Source organism: Cervus canadensis, chromosome 11, assembly GCF_019320065.1.
Source record: "Cervus canadensis isolate Bull #8, Minnesota chromosome 11, ASM1932006v1, whole genome shotgun sequence".
NCBI lineage: Eukaryota > Metazoa > Chordata > Mammalia > Artiodactyla > Cervidae > Cervus > Cervus canadensis.
The window spans coordinates 74,556,610-74,583,690 of NC_057396.1; the positions used below are offsets into that span (position 1 = coordinate 74,556,610).

The window sequence follows — 27,081 nt, forward strand, 5'->3', positions numbered from 1 at the left end:
CATGACTTTGCACAAACTCTGGGAGATAGTGAGGGAACATGGAGGCCTGGCGTGCTGCAGTTCACAGGGTCGCAGAGTCAGACGTGACTTACTGAGCGAACAACAGCATCTCGGCTCCTACACCTTGTCATAGGAACCGGGCTCTGTGTCCAGGCTGTCTGCCTGAGGGCACACTCATCTCAGTACAGTGCATTGCTTCCTGACACACAGCCTTGAGGGATGCACATGGGCCTAAGGAGTCAGCCTAAGTATTCATCTTGGGCCTGCATGTAACCAGTCCTGTTTCCTCAGATTCCTCCTATCCCCTTGTGAGTTTGTTTCTTCATTTCTTTTTTTGTTTGTTTGTTTCTTCATTTCTTAAAGTGGAAATATAATTCTTTTTCTTTCTGCCTCACAGTGATATCTGGATCACCACTTTGTACAAAGTATTTCAAAAGAATGGTACAATTGTAAGCTGTTTTAAAACATGAAGAGCAAAAAAAAAAAAAAAAAATGCAGTGCTTAATATTAGTTAAATCCCTTTAAGCTTTATGTGCAATCATTCTAGTGAATTCTAGTTTTATGGAGGCCCTGCCCTCTGAAGACAGTTTTTCAGTCAACCAAATCCTTGGTGAAAGAAAAGTGGTGCTTTTCGTGGGGAATACCCAAAGGTTTGGAGCCAGAAAGAGGTGAACTGGAGTTCCCGTTCTTTGCTTTTCAGAAGGTAGTTTATTCTCCTGGAACTGTAATTTCTCCAATTGTAAAAAGAACTCTAGTTAGGATATAGTCACATCATTGATTCAAAGGCTATTTATGGAATTCCTACTACAAGTCCAATCCTGTGCCAGTAGGTACTGAGGACACATAGTCTCTGCTCTCATGGATACTGGTTTAACAGGGAATATCAAAAAATATAAGCAGTCATGGAAAAAGAAAATTATGTGTAAGTTCGAGGCAAGAAGTAGGTAGTTCAGTTCAGTCACTCAATCGTGTCCGACTGTTTGCGATCCCATGAATCGTAGGTTAGACACATTGAATTACTGTTTGGCAGAGGGCCAAGCATTCCATTCCTTTGTTTCTCACAGGTTTAGCAATTCTGAGGATCTCAGAAAGATTATTATGAAATATTTGGAATCCTCTCATTTATGCTATCGCAGGCCCTCCCAGACATGATGGCTGGTTTCCCACATAAAATGATAAATTGGCCCTGAAATATACCCCATCCCCATCCCTCTGTATACTCTTGAGTCCTGAGACCTCACTCACATTTTTGTTTCTCTCCTGATTGGGCTCTTCTTGAGCAAGCTCTCCAATGAACAGTGGTTTAAGGTACAATCGCACAATGTCAGGGTCAGGATGCATGGCTCTGAAGACGTCCTGTGAATCAGAGAGAACTGTTAGAGGCTTAAAAAAGACCTGCTTACACACAGATATCTCCCCTTTCTTACTTCGCTCTGTACCGACCTTAGCAATCAGCACAGGCTATGTTATAGAGCATTTACTTCTAACTCTAGGTTGACACTTCAAGTTCATTGATCAGAATTGCCCTTGAAATTCCTCTATGAAAGCCTCACAGTGGTGATCCACCCACTGAGTGCATGGCTTACTAGGCAAGTCCTGGGTAGAAAGTTGATCCCCAAGCATTGGAAGAGATCATTGTTTATTTGATTGAGCACCAGAAGAAGTAGTTGGCTTTGAGATTATGGGCCATGGCAAGTCTTTAGAGTCAAACCTCAGGCTTGGTGTGGAAGTTGCCCACATTATTTGGGGCATGCAGCAACCAAGACTGCCTATGCAAATCACATTTATCAGAGTTCCCCTTTTACTACTTGGCCTAGGACCAGGGGACAGAGGTTCTTGCATTAAGTTATTTCCAAGTAAAGACAAGTTAAAGTTGATGATGATAACAAACGTCTAAGAGAGCATGGGAGCAAAGCTCTCAAATCCTTAGTTTTCTAAAGTAGCACTTTCTTGGCTAAGTTTATCACTGAAGAAGCCTTAGCACTCTTAAAAAAAAAAATAGCATTCTCTGTAGGGGCTTGAAATAGGCACAAAATAGAGCTGACCCACTATATTTTTCCAAATCCATTCCCATTTTAAGTAGTAACTCCAAGTGGCTATGAGAAGCAGTGTTGGTTCCCATGTCCTGCTTAAGTTTGGAAATAAGAGACAGTCTTTTTTATTTTTTCCTGCGGGGATTTAAACTGCTCTTGGGGGGGAAGGAGGCTTCTCCAAGAGAAAGATAATGGACTTCTTGCTATTATGGCTTTGAGAATAGGAAGGATTTAGTATGAAGAAAAATAACCAAGGTTTGAATTTGAATGTGCGGAATCCATACACAATACTTTGGAGTGGTGGTGTTGCATAGTGCTGATCAAGAAACTGTATCCCCGAGCAGCCTTCCTCCACCCAAGTTCGATACTTGCTGTGTAATTGTGGACAAGTCTCTTGACCAGTCCATGCTCCTGTTTTCTCCTCCCTAACATGGGAGTGACAGTAATAGCTACTCAATATATAAAGTTATTATAAAAATTAAGTGAACTGATTAGAATCTGAGTGGCTTATAGTAAATTCTCAGACACATTAGTTCTCTTTCCTATGTGTATACCTCTGGGCTTCCTTGGTGGCTCAGATGGTAAAGAATCTGCCTGCAATACAGGAGAGCCCTGTTAGATCCCTGGGTTGGGAAGATCACCTGGAGAAGGGAAAGGCTACCCATTCCAGTATTCTTGCCTGCAGAATTCCATGGACAGAGGAGCCTGGTGGACTACAGTCCATGGCGTTGCAGAGTTGAACATGACTGAATGACTAAGACACACAGGGATAAGAGCTACCTGCCTTCCTTCTCTTCAATAAAATATAACAGTTTGGAGATTTTCTTTCCATACTCCATTCGGAGTGAGCTCTGAATTGTTTTAGTGAATACAATGAACCCTCCATCATCAAAATCTAAAGCGATTTTAGATATATCTAGAACTACATGCAAGCCTACACATACAGCATTTTCATATGTGTAGGCTTGTATGATGTATGTATATACATATATATATATATATAGTGAATGAGGTTATTCAGAGAGGTGCAATATCAACTCTTTAGACTCACTTTTCTAGATTGACTGATGTAAGAAGGGATTTGTATCTGCTAGAACCAGTCCAGGCTCTACTGTTCATTCTGCCTTTGTACACTTTCTCTGACCCCCTTGGGATATGCTGCTTTCAAAGATGTGTTTTCATGTCACATTCAATGACTCTAAAGTTAGTTTACCTAACAGGATGAGAGTCATTCGGTGATTACCAATGTGACTAAACGTTTCAGGGTGGCCCATACTGAAAAATCATGTTCTGCCTTTGTTAAGGAACAGATGAGGGTGAGAAACACTCTGAGGGATCAAGATCAGAGTGTAGAGGAGGGTGAGGCCCTGGATTTGCATCTCACTCTGAGCAGTCATCCGGAGCCCTGGAACAGTGTGCTGATGCTAATGTTCCTCTGGGTTCACTGTTTCTTCTGATCTTCAGCAAGATTCACAGGTCAGTACTGTGACAACAGAGACTGAAGACCCACAGAGTTTTCCAGAAGAGTAAGAACTGCCCTGCTGTGTGGAACTCTTTTCACTGTATTAATGGGCAGCACAAAAGTGGCTTAGGCAGTCTTAGAATATTCAATTAGAAGGAATTGCCTATTAGAGTCTAGATACAGAGTAAGTTGTGAGATTTCCTTCTCAAAAGACCTTCATAATAGAGTTTTTTCTTTTCTTTTTTTTTAAATTAACATTATTTGGCAAGTATGCTGCTCCTGAAGAAAGTCTGGGGTAAGTGAAGGGGAGAGGGAGTAACACCATTTTTTTTTAGTATATCCTATGTACAAGGTACTCTATGGGCCAACTCAGCATCATCAACTTAGTTCTGTGAATTTCCATCATTTTGTTATACATATAAAGACTCCAAATCTCAGGACATTTCCACAGTAAGTGGGAGAGACAGGATTTGAACTCAAGTCTATGTGGCTTTAAAGCCATGAAGCCATAATGTCCATTCCAGCCTTAACATGAACAGTTATTTTCCTGAAAGAAGGGTGACACAAGATTGTTTTGGGAGGATATTAAGACCAGTACATGCATGCTAGGCAGTTAGTAAAGGTGTTTCCCACCTTAGGTTTTAATCACGTGCATCACTTTGTCTGTGGCCCCAACCTACTTCTCCAGGTTTGCCTCTCACCATACCCTTCAGGCCTCATCCTGTCCAGTGTAAGTCTCCCTGTTCAATAAACATTCCATGGCCCTGTGTAGTTCTGAAGCTTTGTGATACATACGGCTCCCTTTGCCTTGACTACTTTCCTCCATTTTTTCAACTTAAAAGTTCCTTCTCATTCTTGAACATCCAGATGAAATATGCCTTCTTAACATAGTCAGGAAAGTTATTTATGATCTCTTCTGGGCTCTCGTGACACTGTGTTCCTAAATCTTTTCAAATGATGTTGCAGTGAACCTGTGTATTCACAAAGGCCTTCTCTAGTGGCTTTTGACTTTTTTGAACTGAGACCATGCACTATTGATTAAATTATACCTGATGTTTCTTGCTGTGCCTGGAATATGGCATGTGATCAAGAGATGTCTCATGAATAAGGGAAAGGGTGAATGAATAGAGCAGTATATGATTTCTCTAACAAGGAGAAAGTTGAGAAGTATTGAGTTCAAGGATATGGGTCTTAAGCACTGCTGTCTCTTCCCCGCTCTCAGCATCTCTATTTTCTGACCTCTTAACTACTTTATACTCTCTCATTTTCCTCTGTTATCTTTTGATTCACCTCTCAACCATCATCTCTATTTCCTAACCTATTCATAAATTTACACTGTAGCTCCTCTTAAGACTGATTCTTTCCCAAACAGTATCAACGCAGTGGAAAGATGTGATTATCTTTGCTTTCACAAGTGACTTTGGAAATCCTGCTGATTTTTTGCTGTTATTTAATGGGGGATGGATAGCTGTCCTTTATTGGAAGAGCAGTATGATCCCTACTGGGAGAGACAAGTATGTGAAGTGAGAAGGCCTAAGAAGGATCATGTCCTTACAATTTACCTACTGTATACAGGCTGTGCCCTGCATCAAGGCACTTGGCCTAGAGGGATGTGTGGGTTGAAATCCAGGAGACACTCTATTTGCCAAATCTTGTTCTGCAATCAACCAAAGTGTGTGCCTATAAAATTTACACCAAAATACAGCATAGGGAGCAGTGCAGTGTGTGGTTTATATTGGGAAAATTGCTTAATCACTCAAGATTCAATTTGTTTTCTAACTTTGGATACTACTTAGTCTGTTCCATGGGCTCATTTACTCCCTCACTCATTTGTTCAGTCATTATAAAACCTTGCTGAAGTGTTAGCTTAGCATCAAAGAGCTTAAGCTTTGGAATCAGATGCCATTAAATGATGATATTTTCATATTATTATTATTTGGTTCATCTGAATTGGGTTGAAATTTCCGCATATTCAGAAAAAATAATTTAAAAAAAGCACCCATAGTGAATATATGTACATAGTCACAAAATCAATGTAACTAGAACATAGATTTTGATTTACTTATTTCAAAAAGCTCACCAGGGGACTTCCCTGTCAGTCTGGTGATTAAGACTCGATTCTTCCAATGGAGGGGTGTGGGTTCAATCCTTGTTGGGCAACTAAGGTCCCCCATGCCTTGCAGCACAGTCAAAAAAAAACAAAACAAAACAAAACAAAACAAAAAAAACCTCACCAGAATATTCAATACCCAACCGTGGACACCCATTCCTACATCTTTGGGTAATTGCTTTCCTGGTTCCTTCTGAGATTTCACCTGTTTCAAGGCAAGTGCTAAATCAAGGTCACTCTTATTTCTGGGAGATCACCAGTTTTGAGTAGGCTTATTTATGGGGAGAATATACTCTTTACTTTTGTTCTGGAAAAAAGCCACTTTGGAGTGGAGAATGTTTACATGAAGTCACCAAGATTCCCCTCCATCCACAGGGATAAACAGAGGGCTATTTTTTGCCATAACTCACTCTATTATTTGAGACCTTTCATTATTTGAGATTTTTTTCCTGTGATATATTTACTGAGCTCCAGGCCAGATTCTCTCTCTCTCCAGTGTCCCCACCAAACATGTTCATCTTCCTGGCTTCATTATCTCATAATGGCAACTGCCACCCACTTACCTACATAAGTCATCCATCAGGCAGTTTAGACTCCTTACTCCTGCTTACTTACCCAGCCACTTATCCCCTATTATAAATTATGTCTCCTGGTTATCCATCCTCTCTTCTTCATTTCTGTTGCCAGTGCCTTATTCAGGACTTCAGCATGTTCCGTGGACTCCTTCCTTTGTTTTGACTCTTAAATTTTTTTTTTTTTTTTTTATGGGACCATACCCTATTGACAATTCTGTGATAATTTCAGGCAGACAGCAAAGGGACTCAGCCAGACAGATACCTGTATCCATTCTGCCTTGACTAACTCTTCTTGATCTTCAACCTTTACTTAACCTCCAGGCTGGCATTTGAAAAAGAGTCTGTCTTCATTGCCGTTATCACCCATTAGCACTTTAACTGCACTTGTCTCTTTAATATCGTACCTATTTTTCAACTTGAACCATCATTCAAATGAGAATCAAATTAAAATTTAATTTTAAAGTAAAAAAAAATGTTGACAGCCCACAAAAATGCAGTTATTACTGATGACAACTTTCCTTTTACAAACAGCTCAGAATCCTGGTTGATTTCCTTGTAGGGTTGGAAGTAGGGAGGGATGTTGGGCTAGAGAAATGTTATTACCTGCAGTGGGAGGAAAGGAAGACCTACAGTGATGGTAAAATCCAGAGTCCTTTGCCCAGAGTTCTCCCCCTTCTCCTTCTCTTGTCTTTTTCTTTACCTCCCACACCCTTCATCCTCTCTTCCTCCTTCCCCTCTTCTCATCCTCAAGCCATCATATTGACCAGGATTGTGCTAAGCAAAGGATGTGGCCAAGCCGGGACACCTATTCTGCTGGTGCTTACTCACGATGTGAACCTGATCTGTATCCCACCTGTGTACACATCCTCTCTTCCCCTGCCCCAGCCTTGCCTCTATTGATTCCACATGACTGACTCTTTTGGACCTGCAAGCAGCTCTATCCTCTTCCACCTTGCAGTCTCCCAAACAGATGAAATAAATTTTGCTATATTTCCTCTGGGCTTTTGTCATCTCTTTCCTGTCATATTCGATTGTTATTCTGATGAAGAGTTTGAGATTCTCAGTGTCCCTCTCAGAGCATGATGTTCAGGCATAAGAGGGTGGCTGACCATGCACATTGGATAATAACCCTGGCTTCTTTGTTCTGAACATGCTGCTCTTGTGCGCACCTCACAAGATTGTGTTTACGTCTTTTGTGGAGCCCAGAAATATTGTCAACTTACTTATATAAAACTCGGGACTTCCCAGGTGGCACTAGAAGTAAAAAACCCACCTGCCAACGCAGGAGACATAAGAGATGCAGGTTCGATCCCTGGGTAGGGAAGATTCCCCTGGAGGAGGACAGGACAACCCACTTCAGTATTCTTGTCTGGAGAATCGCCAAGGACAGAGGAGCCTTGGGCTATAGTCCATAGGGTTGCCCAGAGTCAGACATGACTGAAGTAACTAAGCACAACTTAGCATGCACCATGCTTCATATGGACATGTTGTAATTTATATAATTAATTCTTCTTGTTGGACTTATAGGTTGTTTCTGACTTTTCATAGGTAAGCTTTTCCAGGTGAGGAAATCTAAGCCTTTATTTTATTTATTAACATTGTGCATTAATTTCCAATCATACAATTTGAAAAAAATCAGATAAACAATACATGCAATAACAGGAATTCATGTGCCTGTGCCTTGTATAATAGACTTACCCTCTTCCAACAACACAAGAGAAGACTCTACAGATGGACATCACCAGATCGTCAACACCAAAATCAGATATATTATATTCTTTGCAGCCAGAGGTTGAGAAGCTCTATAGAGTCAGCAAAAGTAAGACCGTAAGGTGACTGTGGCTCAGATCATGAACTCCTTATTGCCAAATTCAGACTTAAATTGAAGAAAGTGGGGAAAACCACTAGATCTTTCTGGTATGACCTAAATCAAATCCCTTACAATTATACAGTGGAAGTGAGAAATAGATTCAAGGGCCTAGATCTGACAGATAGAATGCCTGATGAACTATAGATGGAGGTTCATGACATTGTACAGGAGAAAGGGAGCAAGAACATCCCCAAGGAAAAGAAATGCAAAAAAGCAAAATGGCTGTCTGAGGAGGCCTTACAAATAGCTGTGAAAAGAAGAGAAGTGAAAAGCAAAGGAGAAAAGGAGAGAAATACCCATTTGAATGCAGAGTTCCAAAGAATAGCAAGGAGAGATAAGAAAGCCTTCCTGAGAGATCAGTGCAAAGAAATAGAGGAAAATAATAGAATGGGAAAGACTAGAGATCTCTTCGAGAAAGTTAGAGATACCAAGGGAACATTTCATGCAAAGATGGGCTCAATAAAGGACAGGAATGGTATGGAACAAACAGAAGCAAAAAATATTAAGAAAAGGTGGTAAGGATACATAGAAGAACTATACAAAAAAGATCTTCACAACCCAGATAATCACGATGATGTGATCACTAACCTAGAGCCAGACATCCTGGAATGTGAAGTCAAGTGGGCCTTAGGAAGCATCACTATGAACAAAGCTAGTGGAGGTGATGGAATTCCAGTTAAGCTATTTCAAATCCTAAAAGATGATGCTGTGAAAGTGCTGCACTCAATATGGCAGCAAATTTGGAATGCTCAGGAGTGGCCACAGAACTGGAAAAGGTCAATTTTCATTCCAATCCCAAAGAAAGTCAATGCCAAAGAATGCTCAAACTACCGCACAACTGCACTCATCTCACAGGCTAGTAAATTAATGTTCAAAAGTCTCCAAGTCAGGCTTCATTATTGCATGAACCGTGAATTTCTAGATGTTCAAGCTGGATTCAGAAATGGTATAGGGACCAGAGTCCAAATTGCAAACATCCGCTGGATTATTGAAAAAGCAAGGGAGTTCCAGAAGAACATCTATTTCTGCCTTATTGACTATGCCAAAGCCTTTGACTGTGTGGATCACAAAAATATGTGGAAAATTCTGAAACAGTTGGGAATACCAGACCACCTGACCTGCCTCTTGTGAAACCTGTTTGCAGGTCAGGAAGCAACAGCTAGAACTGACCACGGAACAACAGACTGGGTCCAAATAGGAAAAGGAGTGCGTCAAGGCTGTATATTGTCACCCTGCTTATTTAACTTATATGCAGAGTACATCAGGAAAAACTTTGGGCTGGATGAAGTGCAAGCTGGAATCGAGATTGCTGGGAGAAATATCAATAACATCAGATATGCAGATAACACCACCCTTATGGCAGAAAGTGAAGAAGAACTAAACAGCCTCCTGATGAAAGTGAAAGAGGAGAGTGAAACAGTTGGCTTAAAGTGCAACATTCAGAAAATGAAGATCATGGCATCTGGTCCCATCAGTTCATGGCAAATAGATGGAGAAACATTGGAAACAGTGTCAGACTTTATTTGGGGGGCTCCAAAATCACTGCAGATGGTAACGGCAGCCATGAAATTAAAAGACACTTACTCCTTGGGAGAAAAGTTATGACCAACCTAGATAGCATATTAAAAAGCAGAGATGTTACTTTGCCAACAAAGGTCCGTCTACTCAAGGCCATGGTTTTTTCCCAGTATTCATGTATGGATGTGAGAGGTGGCCTATAAAGAAAGCTGAGTGCTGAAGAATTGATGCTTTTGAAATATGGTGTTGGAGAAGACTCTTTAGAGTTCCTTGGACTGCAAGGAGATCCAACCAGTCCATCCTAAAGGAGATCGGTCCTGGGTGTTCATTGGAAGGACAATGTTGAAGCTGAAACTCCAATGCTTTTGCCATCCAATGCAAAGAGCTGACTCATTTGATAAGATCCTGATGCTAGGAAAGATTGTAGGTGGGAGGAGAAGAAGATGACAGAGGATGAGGTGGTTGAATGGCATCACTGACTCAGTGGACATGAGTTTAATTAAACTCTGCGAGCTGGTGATGGACAGGCAGGCCTGTTGTGCTGCAGTCCATGGGATCACAAAGAGTTGGACACAAATGAGTGACTGTACTAGTTATAACTAGTTAGTTATAACTCTAGTAAAAATTCCTTGGAAGAAATGACAACTTATCTCAGAACACCTAAGTAATAATAAATGTCATTTTTGAATGTTTAATCTGTGCCAGGTATAAGAAGAAAACCTTTATTTTATCTCTGCTGACTTTGACAACTGAACTAAGATAGAAGTATCATTATGCCACTTTCTAGATAAAGGAGCTGAGGTTCCAAGGATTTCATCAAGGTTCTCAGGACATTCCTGGTAAGTGGTGGAGCCCAGATACAAACCACACCTCTTTCATTCCCAAATTTGTACTCTTAATCATCAGACTGGACACCTCAAAAAGTTTTAGAATGATTCACTGCATGAATGAATGAATAAGTGAGTGACCCTATGGAACAGATTACCTTGGTATCATTATATACTTTTCATGAGAAGGATGGAGGCTTGGCGAAGTTTCTATGTAAATAAGGAAAGATGCCCCCCTCTGGGCAGGTGCAGCTATGGTCCAGGGCTTGTGCACAGACATCATATTTGGTGCACATTTGCCTTTCAGGGCACAACCTGCAAACACTTTTTAGGCTGTAGAGAGACAGCATTTGACCTCAGGTTCTCTGACTTCATGGTCTTCCCTCCTTCCCTAGAGAGCATGCCGTTCTCCACCACCTACTCCTCTGCTCCCAAAGAGTTGGCAACAAACAATCAGGACTTCTAAGCAGGTGGTAAACAGGAAATGTGAGTCACATCTCTGAGGCTATGGATGCTGTGATATGAATAACAATAGCTATTGTTTAATGAAAGGTGCATCTGGTATTATGCTAAACCCTTTACAAGCTTTCGTCTCATTTACCAGTTAGATGGGTAAGGTCTTTCCCACTATGCAGATGATGAAGCTGAGTTCCAGAGCATTTCAGGGACTTTCCCAGGCTTATATACCAGTGTACCACACCTCAGGCTCCATGTACTCTGAGTGGCCATGGAATATCACGGTTGTCCCAATTCTCCTGGCACCCTTCCATTCTTCTGTAGCCATCATCCCCTGGAGACTTTTCTCTGAACATTCTGGATCTGCCTTCTAAAAGTGTGGGGCACATGGCTGACCATGCTCAGGGTGTTCATCCTCAAGACACAAATCCTGAGGTGTTGTGGGTATTTTCCGATAAGGTTCAATTCTTCCTTGTTGACTAGAATTGGATGCAGAATCATGGTCTTTCTCTGACTTCTGGGAGATAAAACTCACCAGCAAAGTACAAATTCATCAGCTGAGCTGCTTGCTGCAAGCTACGTCTACCAGTTATATTTAAGGTGGTTGAAGGTACATATTTTTCTAACACATCCTCTGAACTGATTCTGTGACTTGTGTTAGAAAAGCATTGTCCATATTTTCTTTGTGTTGTGGAGATGAGATCTGTGGTATTTTTTCCTCTTTTTTGCCACTTTATTTTTTTAAGTGAAGTATAATTTCTTTACAGAATTTTGTGGTTTTCTGTCATACATCAACAAGTATTTTTTCCCTTTATTTTTGTTAATCTTTCCCCTGATTCTTGCACAAATGCCTGTCACTTGGCTTCTTCTGTCCTCAGCTCTCTGGCTTCCTAGGGTCTTCCTGACACATGTGAGACTCCCATCATGGGCTACAAGCTCATGCACACTTTCCGAGGAAAAGGTTGAGTTTTGTTTTAAAAATATCAGATCAGACCAGAGTGGTGGGGATGTGGAAGGGTCTGTTCAGAGAGGAATTCCTCTAACTGCAGAATCAAGATGCGAAGATGGTAGAAGACTCTGACCAGACAGAGAAGTTGAGAAATTGGGGGTAAAGGAGAATTGGGGAAAGAAGATGTTGCTAGTGTCAAAAAACAAAATCCTTCCTTCTTTGCAAACTTGCCGTGTGCTTCTGTATTCTGTTTTTATCAGTCAGGTAACACAGAGCAGAGCTTCATGAATCAATATTTTTAATCCTATGCTTTGAAGCCAGTTGGAAAAATTATATACTAACATGAAAACAACAAGGGTAACATTAAAAAAAAAAAAAAAAAAAACTTCAAATTTCTACTCTATAATATGCTAATTTTCTGATCTTGAATTAGTTTATTTAACACCTTTTATTCTGCATTTTTTCATATTTATAATGTGGTGAAAGAGTTCCTAATTGGGCTAAAATCAACTTTCTTATAGAATATTTTAGAATGGATTTCTAAATGCATTTAAAGATTGAGAAACCTCCCTCTTCAATATTAAATGGAAATTTTATTTTTAAGATCAGCTGTAAAGGCTTTATAGTAAAAAAGGAACTATCTGATTTAAAAGTTTGTCACTGTTATTTGTGTGCTCTGAGACACATTATTTTCATGTTTTAGTATTAGTTTTTTCCATCTTTAATATGGGAATACCATTCATTTTCCTGATGATGAGGTTTAAATGAGGTCATGCATTTGTGTCTATGGTATCTTTGAGCTTCCCAAGTGGTGCTAATGGTAAGAACACTCCTGCCAATGTTCGAGAGGTAAGAGATACAGGTTCAATCCCTGGGTCAGGAAGATCCCCTGGAAAAGAGCATGGCAACACACTCTAGTATTCATGCCTGGAGAATCCCAAGGACAGAGGTGCCTGGCCGGATGTGGTCCATAGGGTCTCAAAGAGTTGGATGCAGCTGAAGTGACTTAACACACATGATGTATGGTATTTTAGGCATCCATTGAAAGTCTATTTTTTCAGCTATTTTGGTGGAGGAGAGTTATGAGGAAAAACAGTGAAGGAAAGTGGTTAAGACTGAAAGTTAAGAAAGATAAGTGTTTTGAATCTGAGATCTGATGGCTGGGTGAACTTGGGTCAGTCACTTAACCACTCTGATTTCAGTTACTTCTTCCATAAAAGTGGTTGTATTACCTGTATCACATTGAATGAACTACACGACAAAAAAGAACTCTACAAAGTCTAAAAGTCAGTGTCACTGTACGCCTTCAACATCGTTCAACATTTTGATGCTCGAGATGAATTGCTATTTCACGCACCCCAGTTGTAGGAGTCTGAGAAATTTCTACATGAGTGAAGACGATTTTTCCAGATTTTACTCACCTATTTGTAACTTTCTTCTTATAAGACAATGACTCCATTTCAAAACAAAACGAAACAAAAAAACATAATGCCAAGAACAAAAACCAAAACCTGAAATACACATAGTATCTACTGTCAGCACCTGAGCTCACCCCAAAACTAGTGTAAATAATAGCTAGACCTTGAGGCTTAATTAGCTTTTAATTTTTTGCGGGATTGGAATCCTGAAAAAATGGTTTGGGAGGAGATGAGTGATCATGGAGCTTGAACACATACTTGAAATGCTTTTGGAAAGACGGCCAAGGTTCCAGCCACCCAGAAGCTGGAAGAGAGAGAGAAAGGGCAGACTTTGAGTTCCTTACCGTGGCGTCCTCCCCAGCGTAGTGGCTGAGGACCTTGTGCCCACCGGGATGCCTGTCCGCCCAGCCAGTAACATCGTAGACCTTGCGATTGATCACCAGCCATTGGCCAGTCTCTTGATTGTGTCTCTGGATCTCCTGCCAGGTGTACATGTTGAGGCTTTTTCTGGGCAAGTGGCACTTGTCATTTACCTCCTGCCTTGCAGAGAACTTGGCTTTCCCACTTGCTCCTGGTTTCCTGTTTGCCTGTTGCCTCGCACCTAGGTACAGCTGGTTCTCATCTACAAGGCCCCCATTGCCCTCAGGCTTTTCTTCAAACGTCATTGTCTTTATACTTTTAGAATTTCTGGCTTGACACCTGGAATTTCTAATTCTCACCTGATTGAACTACGGAATGATCTTTTCGCTATCCTTTTATTCAATGAAGTAAGAAGCCTACACAGAAAACTTTTTAGCCTACTTGACTCTTGGCAAAGCTGACAGTGAGATCTTTCCCAGCGTCTCACTTCTCTGTCCTGAGTCTTTTTTGTCCTGATGAAGACCGTACTACCTTTTCCCTGCACCCAAGAAGATTAGTCTAACTTTCTCTCTTCTCTCTCTCTGCTGGCTGATCATTTCGCAGCGTTCTTATTCATCATTAAATGTCCCTTAGTCAAGAGCTGGAGCCAATCACAACCCAGAGGATGGTGTGGCCTGAACCCTGGAAGGAGGGGCTGGGCTCCCTCTCTGCTGACTGCCTACACTGGCATCATGCTGGGTCAGGTGCATTAGCTCTCCCCCATTGAAAGGAAGAGTTGTTTTAATTCAACACATGAGCAGAAGCTTTCAAAACCTCTGGGAGGATGTGAACGCCTCCTGGAATTGGGAAATGTTCTTTTGTTGTTGTTGTTAAGATTGGAAATTTTCCTTTATTACTTTTTTTTTTTTAACTAATTGAGAAACCTGTATGCAGGTCAGGAAGCAACAGAACTGGCCATGGGACAACAGACTGGCTCCAAATAGGAAAAGGAGTATGTCAAGGCTGTATATTGTCACCCTGCTTATTTAACTTATATGCAGAGTACATCATGAGAAACTCTGGGCTGGAGGAAGCACAAGCTGGAATCAATATCGCCAGGAGAAATATCAATAACCTCAGACATGCAGATGACACCATCCTTATGGCAAAAGTGAAGAGGAACTAAAAAGCCTCTTGATGAATGTGAAAGAGGAGATTGAAAAAGTTGGCTTAAAACTCAGCATTCAGAATACTAAGATCACGGCATCCGGTCCCATCACTTCATGGCAAATAGATAGGGAAACAGTGTAAACAGTGGCTTTATTTTTCTGGGCTCCAAAATCACTATAGATGGTCATTGCAGCCATGATATTAAAAGGTGCTTACTCCTTGAAAAGAAAGTTATGAGCAACCTAGACAGCATATTAAAAAGCAGAGGCATTACTTTGCCAACAAACCGGGTGTTGGTAATGGACAAGGAGTCCTGGTGGGCTGTGGTTCATGGGGTCGCAAGAGTCAGACACGACTGAGTGACTGAACTGAACTGAATCTCCATATGGAACAGAGAGCATCAGGATTACAGCTGGATTCTAGGCAGCAATTACAAGGAGTTTTGGAATGCTTGTTAAGAGAAGAATGATTAATTATTCTTTAAAACATTATTGAATACCTGGTCAATGCCAAACATTGGAGTGGGCCTGGTGATAAAATGGTAACAACATACAGGGTGGTCTCTACCCTCATGGAGTTTTCAGTTTTCAATGGTTGCACAGGCAGATATAAATTGTATAAGTGAGGCACACAGGACACAGAGCTCATGAAGGGAGATTTACCTAGTCAGTTAAATCTGGGAGAATTTCCCAGAGAAAACTATGCTTATACAAATAATAGAAAATACTTTTATTATTTTTTATTGAAGTATCATTGATTCACAATATTATTTTTAGTTTCAGGTGTACATCATGATGCTCCAGCATTTTTACAGTTTATACCCCACTAAAATTATTACAAGATAATGCCTATAATTCCCTGTGCTCTATAATTTATCCTTGTTGCTAATCTAGAAAATTCTTTTTGAATGCCCCTGAAAAGTCAAGGCAAAATACACTGAAGAAATGAAGTTGAAGTAACATTGAGGGAAAAACTGGGACACTATTCCACTGTCATTCAGGCCTCCTGCTGTGTTCTTTGAACAGAAGCTTATTCCTGCCTTAGGGCCTTTGCACTTGGTTGATGCCACTGTTCCTTCGCTGCTCCTTCGAATCTGATTGCAGACTCTTTCATATTCTTCTTATGGTCACTTTTCCATGACCCTCCTTATTTTGATTAGTCCCTGCTTATCACTCTCAAAACACCCTTTTGTTTTCTTCAGATATGATGATTTTGGATTTTCTTCCATTTATATATATATTTATTTATTTTTTATACTAGATTGTAAGCTTCAAGAACCTGGGCTCCTGGGTCTCTGGGTCACATTAACTGGTCCGAGTCTGACACATGATAAGTGCTCAAAAAATATTGAAGTGCTCAATAAATAATGAAGGATAAAGGTTTGCACAAGAAGGTTTGTACTGAATTAATTTATTTTGCACGATATTAACCATGTTATATTCCCTTCATGTTGCAAAATTCCAATAAAACTCCCTTAAAGGTGAAGCTGCTACACAATTCTTTATTGAAGATGAGAAATGAACTTTGTTATTTGCATAATCTGAGGTTTAGTTTTAAAAATAAGCCCCTGGAAATTTACTTTGAAGCATGTAAAAAGGATAGATTAATGGATATATAGACAGGTAGATGGATATATATAAAATAAAACAAGTTTACTAAAATGTAACTTCAAAAGTTTGATTATGGCTAAACAGATGTTCACTGGTAAATTCTTTCAACACAACTGTCTTTATGCAAATTTTCATAAATAAATGTGTGCAAAAAAAATGTACCTGATTATATTCCTCCTCTGAGTAGAGTTAAGTTTAATCTATATTTTGTGTCCTTCAGGTCAATGATTAGCAGGAGAATAGTCAAGAAAATCCTTTACAGTGTGTTGTTTAAGCAACAAATGATAGATTTGGTATGATTTCCACTAGAGCGTTGTGCACTCACATGGTTAATTGGAAGTTGGGAAACTAGAGCCCATGACTCACTATTCCTCTGGCTTGAGATCTGGCTGCTGGTTCCAGGGGACTGAGTAAAGTCAGAAGTGGAAGGTGGCTCCCAGGTGTTACCTGTTGTGATAGGAGAAATCATGGTCTAACTTGTGACTCATAATCCTCTCATCAAAGGAAGTGTGCCCTCTTCACCATTAAGATGGTTCAGTGTCTTTCTGTCCTGTGAATCTGCTTGACCTTGAAATTGCTCTTGATTTTGATGGTCCAGGATGGGAGGAACCCTCATTACATTAATAACAATCAGCATCTGAATGAGTGTTCCTGGCTTATGAAAGTATTCTAATTGCCTTACTTTATTTGGTTGTCCCAGCAATGCTATGTTGCAAATAAGCCAGGTAATATTATGCATCCACGTATTTTACAGATTGAGGCAATGTGTGAGAGACATGGCCAATTTCATAGCAGCGTACTGAGGAGCTGAAATTAGGACTGAGATTCCTGATTTCTAATTCAATCAGTCACCCTTATCTAATGCCCGACTGAATATGTAGGCAATTTTTTTACTACCTGATTCTATCGAAAGGAGGGAGACTTTCAAGGAAATAGAGTGTCAGAGAAAAGCCACAGGGAAAGTGAACTTTTCCCAGGTTGAATTCATGCTATGTTATCCCAAAATCTCGAATCCAATTCTCTGTTCTGTTCTTCCATGCTTTTTGCAGTGTCTGTCCCTTCTGAAAGGTTAAATCTCTGCTTGAATCTCTCCCAGTGAATTTTTCTGAGTTGGATAATACTCTTTAAGGATTGGGGAGTAGAGACTAGCTAACAGGCATTCTTACTATGCTGCTGCTGTGCCTGTCCTATGTTTCTTGTATCTTCCCCTCCCCAGGTGGCTGTTCTTAGTGAGGTGGAACGATAACTACTTTAATGCTTATTCCATCAGCTCCTGGGAAACTATTAGTTCAAATGTGCCCACTGCTCATGACTTGTAATGCAACTTAATTCCCCTTTACTTTTGGTTTCTTGAATGTTAATGAATGTTGACTACAGAGTCAGACATCCCTGCATCTGAGACTATACTCAACTTACCTGTGCCATCAGGCAAGTTGCTTGGCCTCCCTTAAGTGTCATGTTTTTATTTATAAAATGAGATTAATTATAAAACTTGCCCTTTCTAACTGTGTGAGGACTAAATGGAATAATACTTATGAAGGGTGCAACTCAGTATTTACAGCTTAGGAGATGCTCATAACTATTGCTAAGAATTTTAATAATTCAGTTAGAATACAGAAATGCTCCTTACAAGTTTGATAAAATTCATCTTACTCTCTAATTAGAAGGAATTACATTTACAGCATTTTGTCAACAAAGGTCCGTATAGTCAAAGCTTTAGTTTTTCCAGTAGTTATGTACAGATGTGAGATTTGGACCATTAAGAAGACTGAGCTCCAAAGAATTGATGCTTTTCCATTGTAATGGAGAAGACTCTCAAGAGTCCCTTGGATAGCATAGAGATTAAACTAGTCAATCCTAAAAGAAATCAACCCTGAGTATACACTGGAAGGACTGATGCTGAAGTTGAAACTTCAGGATTTGGCCACCTATTTTGAAGAGCCGACTCATTGGAAAAGACCCTGATGCTACGAGAGACTGAAGAGAAGTGGGCGACAGAGTATGAGATGGTTAGATGGCATCCCTGACTCAATGGACATGAGTTTGAGCAAACCCCGGGAGACAGCGAAGGACAGGGAAGCCTGCCGTGCTGCAGTTCATTGGGTCACAAAGAGTTCAACACAGCTTAGCTACTGAACAACAGCAACATTTACACACAGCTTTTTCTTCCTGCATCCTCCCTCTCCCTCCCTCCCTTCCTTCCTCCTGTAGACTGAAAGAAAGGCGCAACATGAGAGCTGTGAGTTAGGTTTTGGTGGAGCAAAATGAGGACTCCAGCCTGGGAGACAGCATTTCTGATAGCTCTGAGAAACTGCTCCAAAGAGGAACTGCTGCCTGACTTACAGTTTTGTTCTTTTATCTCTGAAAACATTTCAGTGTCTTGTTAGGGGATAAGGTAAGTGTCGTATATGATTTTAGTGAAGAGGGGACCTGCAGTCATGCACACATTTTGGCAGATATTTGCTGCTAGTCATGAGGAGCAGATTCACCATTAATAGTTTTTCTGGATATGAACAGATGTAATAACTGGGCTGAAAAAATCTTCTCCTGAAAATATCTAACTATCTGAATACCTGTCCTGCCAGTTTTTCCAAGAGCACAGAGTGCCTCATTCCTGTTCTCCACTCTAAATTTCTTTCAGAGGGTATTGAATGTCAGCAGCTGCAGCAGCACTTGATTTATTCCTTGTAGAGGTAGCTGTCAAGTGCCAATTTATAGTTGACACTTCCTTCTTTCCCTCCTTCATTTCTCCCCTCCAGCTCCCTCCCTGCCTTCCTTCCTTCTGCATGTCTTCATTGAGTGTCTCTATCATGTCAGGCAGTCTCTACTCTTCTGGATATTGCAGGTTACAGTGGAAGACTAAGGAATCACACAAATGGATGTAAAAATATATTTCTAGTAATTACTACAGAGTATATCACAAGGAGGCCTTGAATTAATGGGGAGGCTTCCCTGAAATCTTTACCAAGCAAAGGGCTCACTGCTTGAAGCACGTAGAAAGCAGTACTATGGCACCAGCTTTTGAGCAGAGTTCTATTTTGAGGCCAACTGGCAAGGAGACATGGGAAGGGCTCAAATCTGTGTCTTTGATCTGGGGTTCGGTCAAACATTATGAGTTGTGGAGGATGTATTCGTTGGCAGAAATGTTGGTGGAGCAGGTTTCAATTAGTGGGCTTTGGAACTTGTCCATTTATGATAGGATATGGTTGAAGCTTCAACCTGGGATCTTCTAGGATGGAGAACCCTTCACTTCTAAAAAGATTCTGGCATTCAAATTCCAGTCATGTCCTGATCCTTTGGTTCCCTGGGCGTGGTATGGAGACTTAGTTTTTGGGTGTTATTTGAGGTCAGACATTCTTCCCTTGTGCCTGCTTTGGCTGCCTGGGCCTGAAGCTGAGGGAGGGAGTGGCACAAGGGGGGAGAGGGTTCCTGGAGGAAGGCCGGTGCTGGTAGTCTGCTGGCAATCACCAGGTTGCAGATTGCAACTTTATTCCAAGGGCAATGGGAATCCACTGAAGAATTTCAGGTAGGACTGTAACATAACTCTCATGAGTCATTTAGCTTAAATGGAAGTCTGCCCAATTAAGCCATCTTTATTCATGTGGCCAGTGAGCAGAGGGCCAACATGATCCACAGGATTGATCATCTGAATTCTAACGCCATGCTCAGTGATCTGGGAAATTGTGAAAGTAATGGGCCTTGGTGTCCTCCTATGGGAAGCTTATTGAACAAGCTATTAAACAAAAATTCAACTGAGTAAATTTAAAGATTTCATTGGCTTTATTCAATGACTTCTGAATCAAGCAATATCCCAGTTAGTAAGCAGAAGGGAATTATGAGGGGTTGTGCAAATGGAAGGTTTTTATAGGAAGAAAGGAGGGGCAAGGAAGCCATCAGCCAAGTATACTGAGGGCAGACACCTTTTTTTTGGGGGAGGGAGGAATTACAAGGGTTTTATCATGCAGATATATATATATATCTTCTTTCTCTGGGCCAGGGGCAGGAATGGAGAAGGAGTAAAACACAACAAATTACCACCACGTCACCTGCCCCAAAATTCCAGACTAGTTGATTAAGATTACATTTCTGGGGAAGGCTGTAACTGCAATTATGTCAGGTATTGTAGAGGTTTGGTATCATGGGCTTTAGCACAAGTGACACTTTTGGGGCCTGTGGTTTTCTCTTTAGCACCTGCACATCTGCATTATGTTTGTGGATGCATGCAGTATGCCTCCTTCCAGAGGGCTCCGTACTTCTTCAGGGCCCTGCAAGAGGAGCAGAGAAAATCATGAGTAGGTGAGACTCAGGTCAAAGGAGCTACTTCATGGAACATTTGCTCTTTTACTTAATACTTTACAACATTGTCATTTTCAGCTATATCTGAAAGACCTCTTTCTATCTTGTCCGGCGGAGGGAGTCAAATACACTGATTTATGTTTTAGAAGGCAAGCTCACATTTTCTATAAGGAGGAGACTGATATTTTGGTTTTATGCTTTTCTGTACTCCAAAGCATCACTTTCCTTTTCTCCAGTATTAAAAGAAAAAGCTCTGCTGAATCTCTGTAAGATAAACCATATGACTATAAACCAACTCGTCCTGTATCCACCTACCTCTCCTACTTTATAAAGTGAAACATTTTCCTAGGCTCTGGTGACACAGCACTGAATGGGAGTGATGAGAATCTTCTCCACCTGGAGTTCCTGGTCTGCACTGGGAGACACATATTACCCAACATGCTATTTAATCATGATTGTGATAAAAGTCAGACATGAAGAGAAGCAAGCATGTGACAGGTTTAGTCTTGGGGGCAAGGGAGGACTGAGATGAAGAAAAGACCTTTCAGGTGAGCTTTGGAGAGTGAATGGAACTTGAGAAGGTGACAGGAGGGGGAAGGCAGGTTGGCAGATTATTCTAGGTAGAAGAAAAAGTGACCAAGGATGTGTCATGGGCAAGGGATAGCGAGTTATGTAGCAAGTGAAGTGAGGTCAGATATCTGGAGGGCAGGAAAGGAGGAGGGCAGTGGTAGAAAGTGAAGATGGATCACTGTTCAGGGGTCAGATCTGACCAGGTCTAGCATTAATGGCTTCTTTATTCATATTAATAAGGTACTGTTTTTCCTTTTCCTAATCTGAAAAAAAAAAAATCAGCCAAGGTTTTGGCTGTTAATTTGATGGGCACAGGATTCTCTAGGGAGCTGTGCAAACTTTAGGATGAGTATGGATTCTCAGTACCTACAGGAAGAGTCACCCCTGCCTGTCCCACCAGACCCTGCAAGCATCTTAGTTTTCAACCCTGATCCAGATGAATGGAGAGTCCCTCCTACTGGCTAAGTTCTAAAGCATGTCAAGGCTTTGTGGGTGATACAAAGACAAATAATACAGAACCCTGGTTTATAAGAAGCTTGTAATTAAGTTTGGCACCAAGGTATTTTCACTAAGAAGTACCTAGAAGGTAGCAGGTAAATGGTAGGAATGACTGTTATCATTTTCTGTGTTGGTGTTGTTCCTTATAGAGCCTCCTGTCCATGCTGGGCACATGAATGTTTCTTAATAAATAGCTATTGACTGAATGATTTATAAAGCAGTGAAGAGTCTGGGGACCAGCAGTGAAGGGAAATGAGAGCTGTGGGTTGGGGGACTGTTATTACCTGAGAGTATCTCCAAATGCCTTCAACATGGGCTTATTCACATACGGCAGTCCATGCTTGGCACACAGTGACTTCACCAGAGGTGCCACCTTGTGGTAATTATGGCGTGGCATTGTGGGAAACAGACTAGGGAAACAGAGGAGATATAAAACTTTTCAGACCTAAAGAGAAACCCAAAGCTCCCTTTCCCCTTTAACAAAATAAAATGGGATCAGCCACGCAGACCCAACCTTGACCTTGCACAATACTTTTGTTCTGGGAAGTTAAAAGACTTGCTGGCAGACTCATCTTATCCCTTCAGTTCAGTTCAGTTCAGTCGCTCAGTCATGTCTGAGTCTTTCTGACCCCATGAACAGCAGCACGCCCGGCCTCCCTGTCCATCCCCAACTCCCGGAGTTTACCCAAACTCATGTTATTGAATTGGTGACGCCATCTAACCATCTCATCCTCTACGGTCCCCTTCTCCTCTTGCCTGCAGTCTTTCCCAACATCAGGGTCTTTTCAAATGAGTCAGCTCTTAACCCTCTACAAGCCTTGTGGGTGGCAGGTGTTTAGGAAGAATTAAGAGACTATGTTTTAGCTCCATCAACTGTTGATTTTTGGCCTGATCAAATGAAAGTGTACCATTTAGAACTTTCTACCATTTAGAACTACCCAGAGATCTGGAGATACTCAATCTCCCACCTTGCCCCTACTAATCTCTGTCTTAGTTTCTGTCCTTCTAACTTCCTTAGCAAGAATAGATGAATGTATATTAAGTCATGGTAAATAGCTAACAGTCCCAAGAAAGGAATAAGAAGTGAGGAGAGATGGATTTTTAATCCCAAGTTTTCATTAGTCAGCCAGATGACAGTCTTGGATGTAAACCTCTCCTTTAACAAAACTATGAGGAGTAATTTTTTTGCTGAAATTTTCAAGCCCTAATATGACAAATAGAAGGAAAAAAATTCCTTGGACAAATAAGGTCTTGTTCCTTCTTTGACTATCATAGACTCACATGGCTTAGACAAAGAGAATGTGCAAAGCCTCTCCCCTGATACTCTGGAGAAAATGACTCTCAATGTTTTAACTTGCATCAAGGCGTGAACTACCCATTTCCTCTCTGTAACTGGCCCATTGGTAAAGGATTTCCAGATACCATTTAGAAATTGCAGCAGGGACTCCACTTCATTTATTTTGTAACCTTGGCTCTAAAGACACAGATAAGTAAATATTTGAATTATAGCATAGTTAAGTTTGAACACAAGTTGGTTACCCAAGTGTCCTGATTTTTCTTAGGTTTTGCCAACAAAGCAAATGCAAAGAGATTCCTAAGCCCATAGGATTCTGGAAACTGAGTCACTGATACTTTTTCAAGATTTCACTCCATGTACTCGCAGTTGTGACACTCCCTTCATTTCTTTCTTCCTTTCCTTAACATTGTTGTTAATCCTTTAGAGAATCCTGGTTCATTTTTTTCCCTTAAGATTGCGAGTCTACTGCTCCGCTCTGGACTATATGGAGGGCAGTTACTAGTAACAGCCCTTGCCCTTTATCGTGAACTATTTCTCTTACTCACTGGTGCTCAATTTGGAAGTTCAAGTGCCCAGTGAACCAGTCGTTGAAAAAGGACTGTTCAACATTACAGGTGGCCAAGATCTGCAAAGAAAAAGCTTACATTAGATGTAAATGAACCCATGACAAACAAGGGATTTAATTACTCTGTTATTCATCCATCATTCAGCAAGTGCTGATTGAGTACACATTTTGTGTAACAAACCATGAGGGATAGAAATAAGTCCCAGGTCTCAGGGACCTGACAATTATAAAGGAAATAAGGCATTTTTCTAAGAAGTATTGATAAGGCAATAGATATGAAGAAGTAAATAGGATTTGAGAGGACTAAGTCACTATTTGCCCTCAAAATCAGAAGACTAAGGTATCATGAGTAAGGAGTTTGGCAGATGGAAGTGGGATTGTAGGACTCTGGTAGAAATTATAGGAGTTTGAATGTTATTACCACAGAATAGACTTAAAGGACTTCTAAATGGGGAATAAAGCATACAAGGGCTTTAATCAAGGGTTTTGTGCCTAGAAATACATTTATTAATATATACAAGTAGCTTCCTTTTTAATCTCATGTATTTTATTTTATTCAAAGACAGACTGAGAAGAAGTTCATAGGATTCTCCAGACTACTTAGAATGCTTATGAATGTGATTTTATTCAGTGCCTTTCTAAGATTTAATTCTTGTTAGGGTTGTTGCCATTTTGAATGTTATTTTTGCAGTTATTCTAAGTCATGGTTCCTCGAAGTGTACTTCAGAGCACCTTGGGGTTCCCTAGGACACTTTCAGGGGATCTTCAAGGTCAAAATGATCCCCATAATACTTCTGAGACAGCATTTGCCTTTTTCATTCTCATTCATGCATGCTTATAGCATGGGTTTTACCAGAGGCTATTAAACATGGGATGATGTCATCACTCTGATGTTAACCTTTATTGGCTTTATCTTGTTATTTTAAAATTAATAGATATTTTAAAACTCTCAGATTCAGTTTCAAATACAGTAAGTATCAGTGGATATAACTTCCACAAATGAAAGCTCTTTGATGTTCTCAATAAGTTTTAAGAGTGGTTTCTTGACCAAAAAGATTGAGAAGCACTACTGTGTGGAACGTCCACTGAATATGGAAATGGGCATGGAGGAGGAAGCAGTATGATGCCTGGATTCTCCACTTAATCATGGCACAGCCAGTATTAGGCTTAGGAGGCAGTGGTATTCGCATGGGTCACAAATCTTTTAATTGTTAACAGCATGCTTGCAGAGAAGGCAGTCTCCTCTCTGGGCCCCACCACCTATACAATGAAATGAGGGGGATTCCAGGGTTCTTCCTTCTGTTATTCTAGGAGTGTGAGATTCACTGAAAGATTGAAAGATTCATGTTGAGGCAGGTTTAGTAAACCTTGCCTGTAAAGTGCTACCCAGTAAATGTTTTTATTTTTCATCACAGCTATGCAGTTCTACTGTTTAAGAATGAAAGCTATCAGAGAGAATATGTAATGTATTAGTGTGACTGTGTTCCAATAAGACTACAAAAACACACACTGGGCTAGACTGGCCCTTTGGCTGTAGTTTATTAAGACTTGGTTAAGAGCAAAAACTCTTGAGAGTCCCTTGGACTGCAAGGAGATCCAACCAGTTCATCCTAAAGGACATCAGTCCTGGGTGTTCATTGGAAGGACTGATGTTGAAGTTGAAACTCCAATACTTTGGCCATCTGATGCGAAGAGTTGACTCATTGGAAAAGACCCTGATGCTGGGAAAGATTGAGGGCAGGAGGAGAAGGGGACGACAGAGAATGAGATGGTTGGATGGCATCACTGACTCAACGGGCATGAGTTTGGGTAAACTCCGGGAGTTGGTGATGGACAGGGAGGCCTGGCGTGCTGTGGTTCATTGGGTCGCAGAGAGCTGGACACGACTGAGTGACTGAACTGAACTGAACTGAAGAGCAAAGGTTCTGAAATCAAACTGCCGAGGTTTAACACCTGCTTCTAGGGAACTCCCGCTGGTCCACAGGTTAAGACTGTGTACTAAACACAGGTTTGATTCCTGGTAGGAGAACTAACACCCTGCATGCCACACAGTGTGGCCAAATAAATAACTAAAACCTGCTTCTACCCGTTACCTGTGTGATCTTACACAAGTTATATAACTTATTCTACCTCAATTTTATCATTTTTAAAGTGGGAATACTCCGAGCACATAGCTACATGTAGCTACATGCAAAACAGCTGACAGTGCCTGGCCCCTGGCAAGCCTCTAATAAATATTATTTGAGGTAAGCAGATGGTAATCAGGATGCTTTGGTGGATGCTTTCCCAAGAACAGCATTATTACCTGAGTGCTGAACCAGTCCTGGTTCTCCTCTTTGCTCACTTTCATTGGTATGTGGCTCATCTGGGTAACATATGCAATCCACGGACTCTCAAGAAACCTTTAAGAGAATAAAAGGAAGATGTGATCACTCCTTGGGGAGTTTCAGTTCCAGTCACTGGGCTTGCATACCCACTTGCAGATCTGGCTGAGCATTAGAGGAAATGGCAGTAACTCAAAAGATCCAATAAAGTGGTGGTTATTTGTTTTTCATCTTTGTAGACTTTTTATATCTAAAGATGGCACACTAGGGAATCAGTCACAGTCCCTGTCTTGCAGCCTACTGTACCAGAGCAGTGTCCCCAGTATTTTCTGAAGGCGTTGGTGCAAGGCTCAGAAAATACCTAGATAACTGAAGGTCAGGCTTCCCTGCTGGTTCAGTGGTCAAGATTCCATCTGCCAATGCAGGAGATCTGGGTTTGATTCTTGGGTCAGGGAGATGTCCTTGACAAAGAAATGGTAACCCACTCCAGTATTCTTGCCTGTGAAACCCCCAGGGCAGAGGAGCCTGGCAGGCTACAGTCCACGGGGTTGCAAAAGAGTCAGACATGACTTTGTGACTAAAGCAACAAAAACTTAAGCATATATGCAATGTGATTAATAGCTTGGCTGATGTCATCAGATAGAACTGGGTACAAGTTGTGAAGTTGGCACTGCTCACTGGCCCTTATTTTGCTCTTGAGAAGTGATTCATTCCTCTGAACTTTAGTTCTTCTTACCAGGGAAAAAAACGAAATTTGCATACTATCTACATTGCCTGGTATGGCATTTTGATTACATCCAAAAATAATAATGCATGAAGAGTGCAGTGAAGTCGCTCAGACGTGCCTGACTCTTCTGCGATCCCGCGGGACTGTAGGCCCACCAGCTCCTGCAACCCTCCATGGAATTTGTCCAGGGCAAGGAATACTGGAAGCGGGTTGCCCGTTTCCTTCTCCGGGGGATCTCCCCCACCCAGGGATGGAGCCCGGGTCTCCCACAATGCAGGCGGGCGCGTTGCTGTCTGAGCCAGCAGGGAGGCCCACCGTGAGCCGTCAGCCCACCGCCTGACGCAGCGGAGCCCCTGCCGCTGCTGTGAGCAGGGACGCGAGTGATGAGGGAGGGATGCATCGCGAGGTGAACGGGGTGATTCAGTTTAAAGTGCTTTTGATGTGGGGAAAATCTCTAGTCATAAAAT

General features: G+C 41.2%; 2 protein-coding genes across 2 annotated transcripts in view; both read right to left on the reverse strand.

Annotated features, from left to right (window-relative positions):
• The window catches only part of LOC122450482 (fatty acid desaturase 2-like protein FADS2B), a 52,809-nt gene extending 38,705 nt beyond the window's left edge, over positions 1-14,104 (reverse strand). Inside the window, exons 1-2 of the mRNA XM_043482858.1 lie at positions 13,563-14,104; positions 1,246-1,356 (exon numbers count right to left, since the gene is read on the reverse strand). Of these exons, the coding sequence (XP_043338793.1) occupies positions 1,246-1,356; positions 13,563-13,883 (432 nt within the window). The 5' untranslated portion in view covers positions 13,884-14,104. The remainder of the gene's footprint in view (positions 1-1,245; positions 1,357-13,562) is intronic.
• Positions 14,105-20,278: 6,174 nt separating this feature from the next.
• Positions 20,279-27,014, reverse strand: LOC122449367 (fatty acid desaturase 2-like protein FADS2B). The gene is made up of 5 exons (XM_043480879.1): positions 26,956-27,014; positions 25,869-25,965; positions 23,544-23,623; positions 21,986-22,111; positions 20,279-20,602 (listed from the first exon to the last, which is right to left on the reverse strand). The coding sequence occupies exons 1-5, from the start codon at positions 27,012-27,014 to the stop codon at positions 20,542-20,544; spliced, it is 423 nt and encodes a 140-aa protein (XP_043336814.1). The 3' UTR covers positions 20,279-20,541.
• Positions 27,015-27,081: the final 67 nt, after the last annotated feature.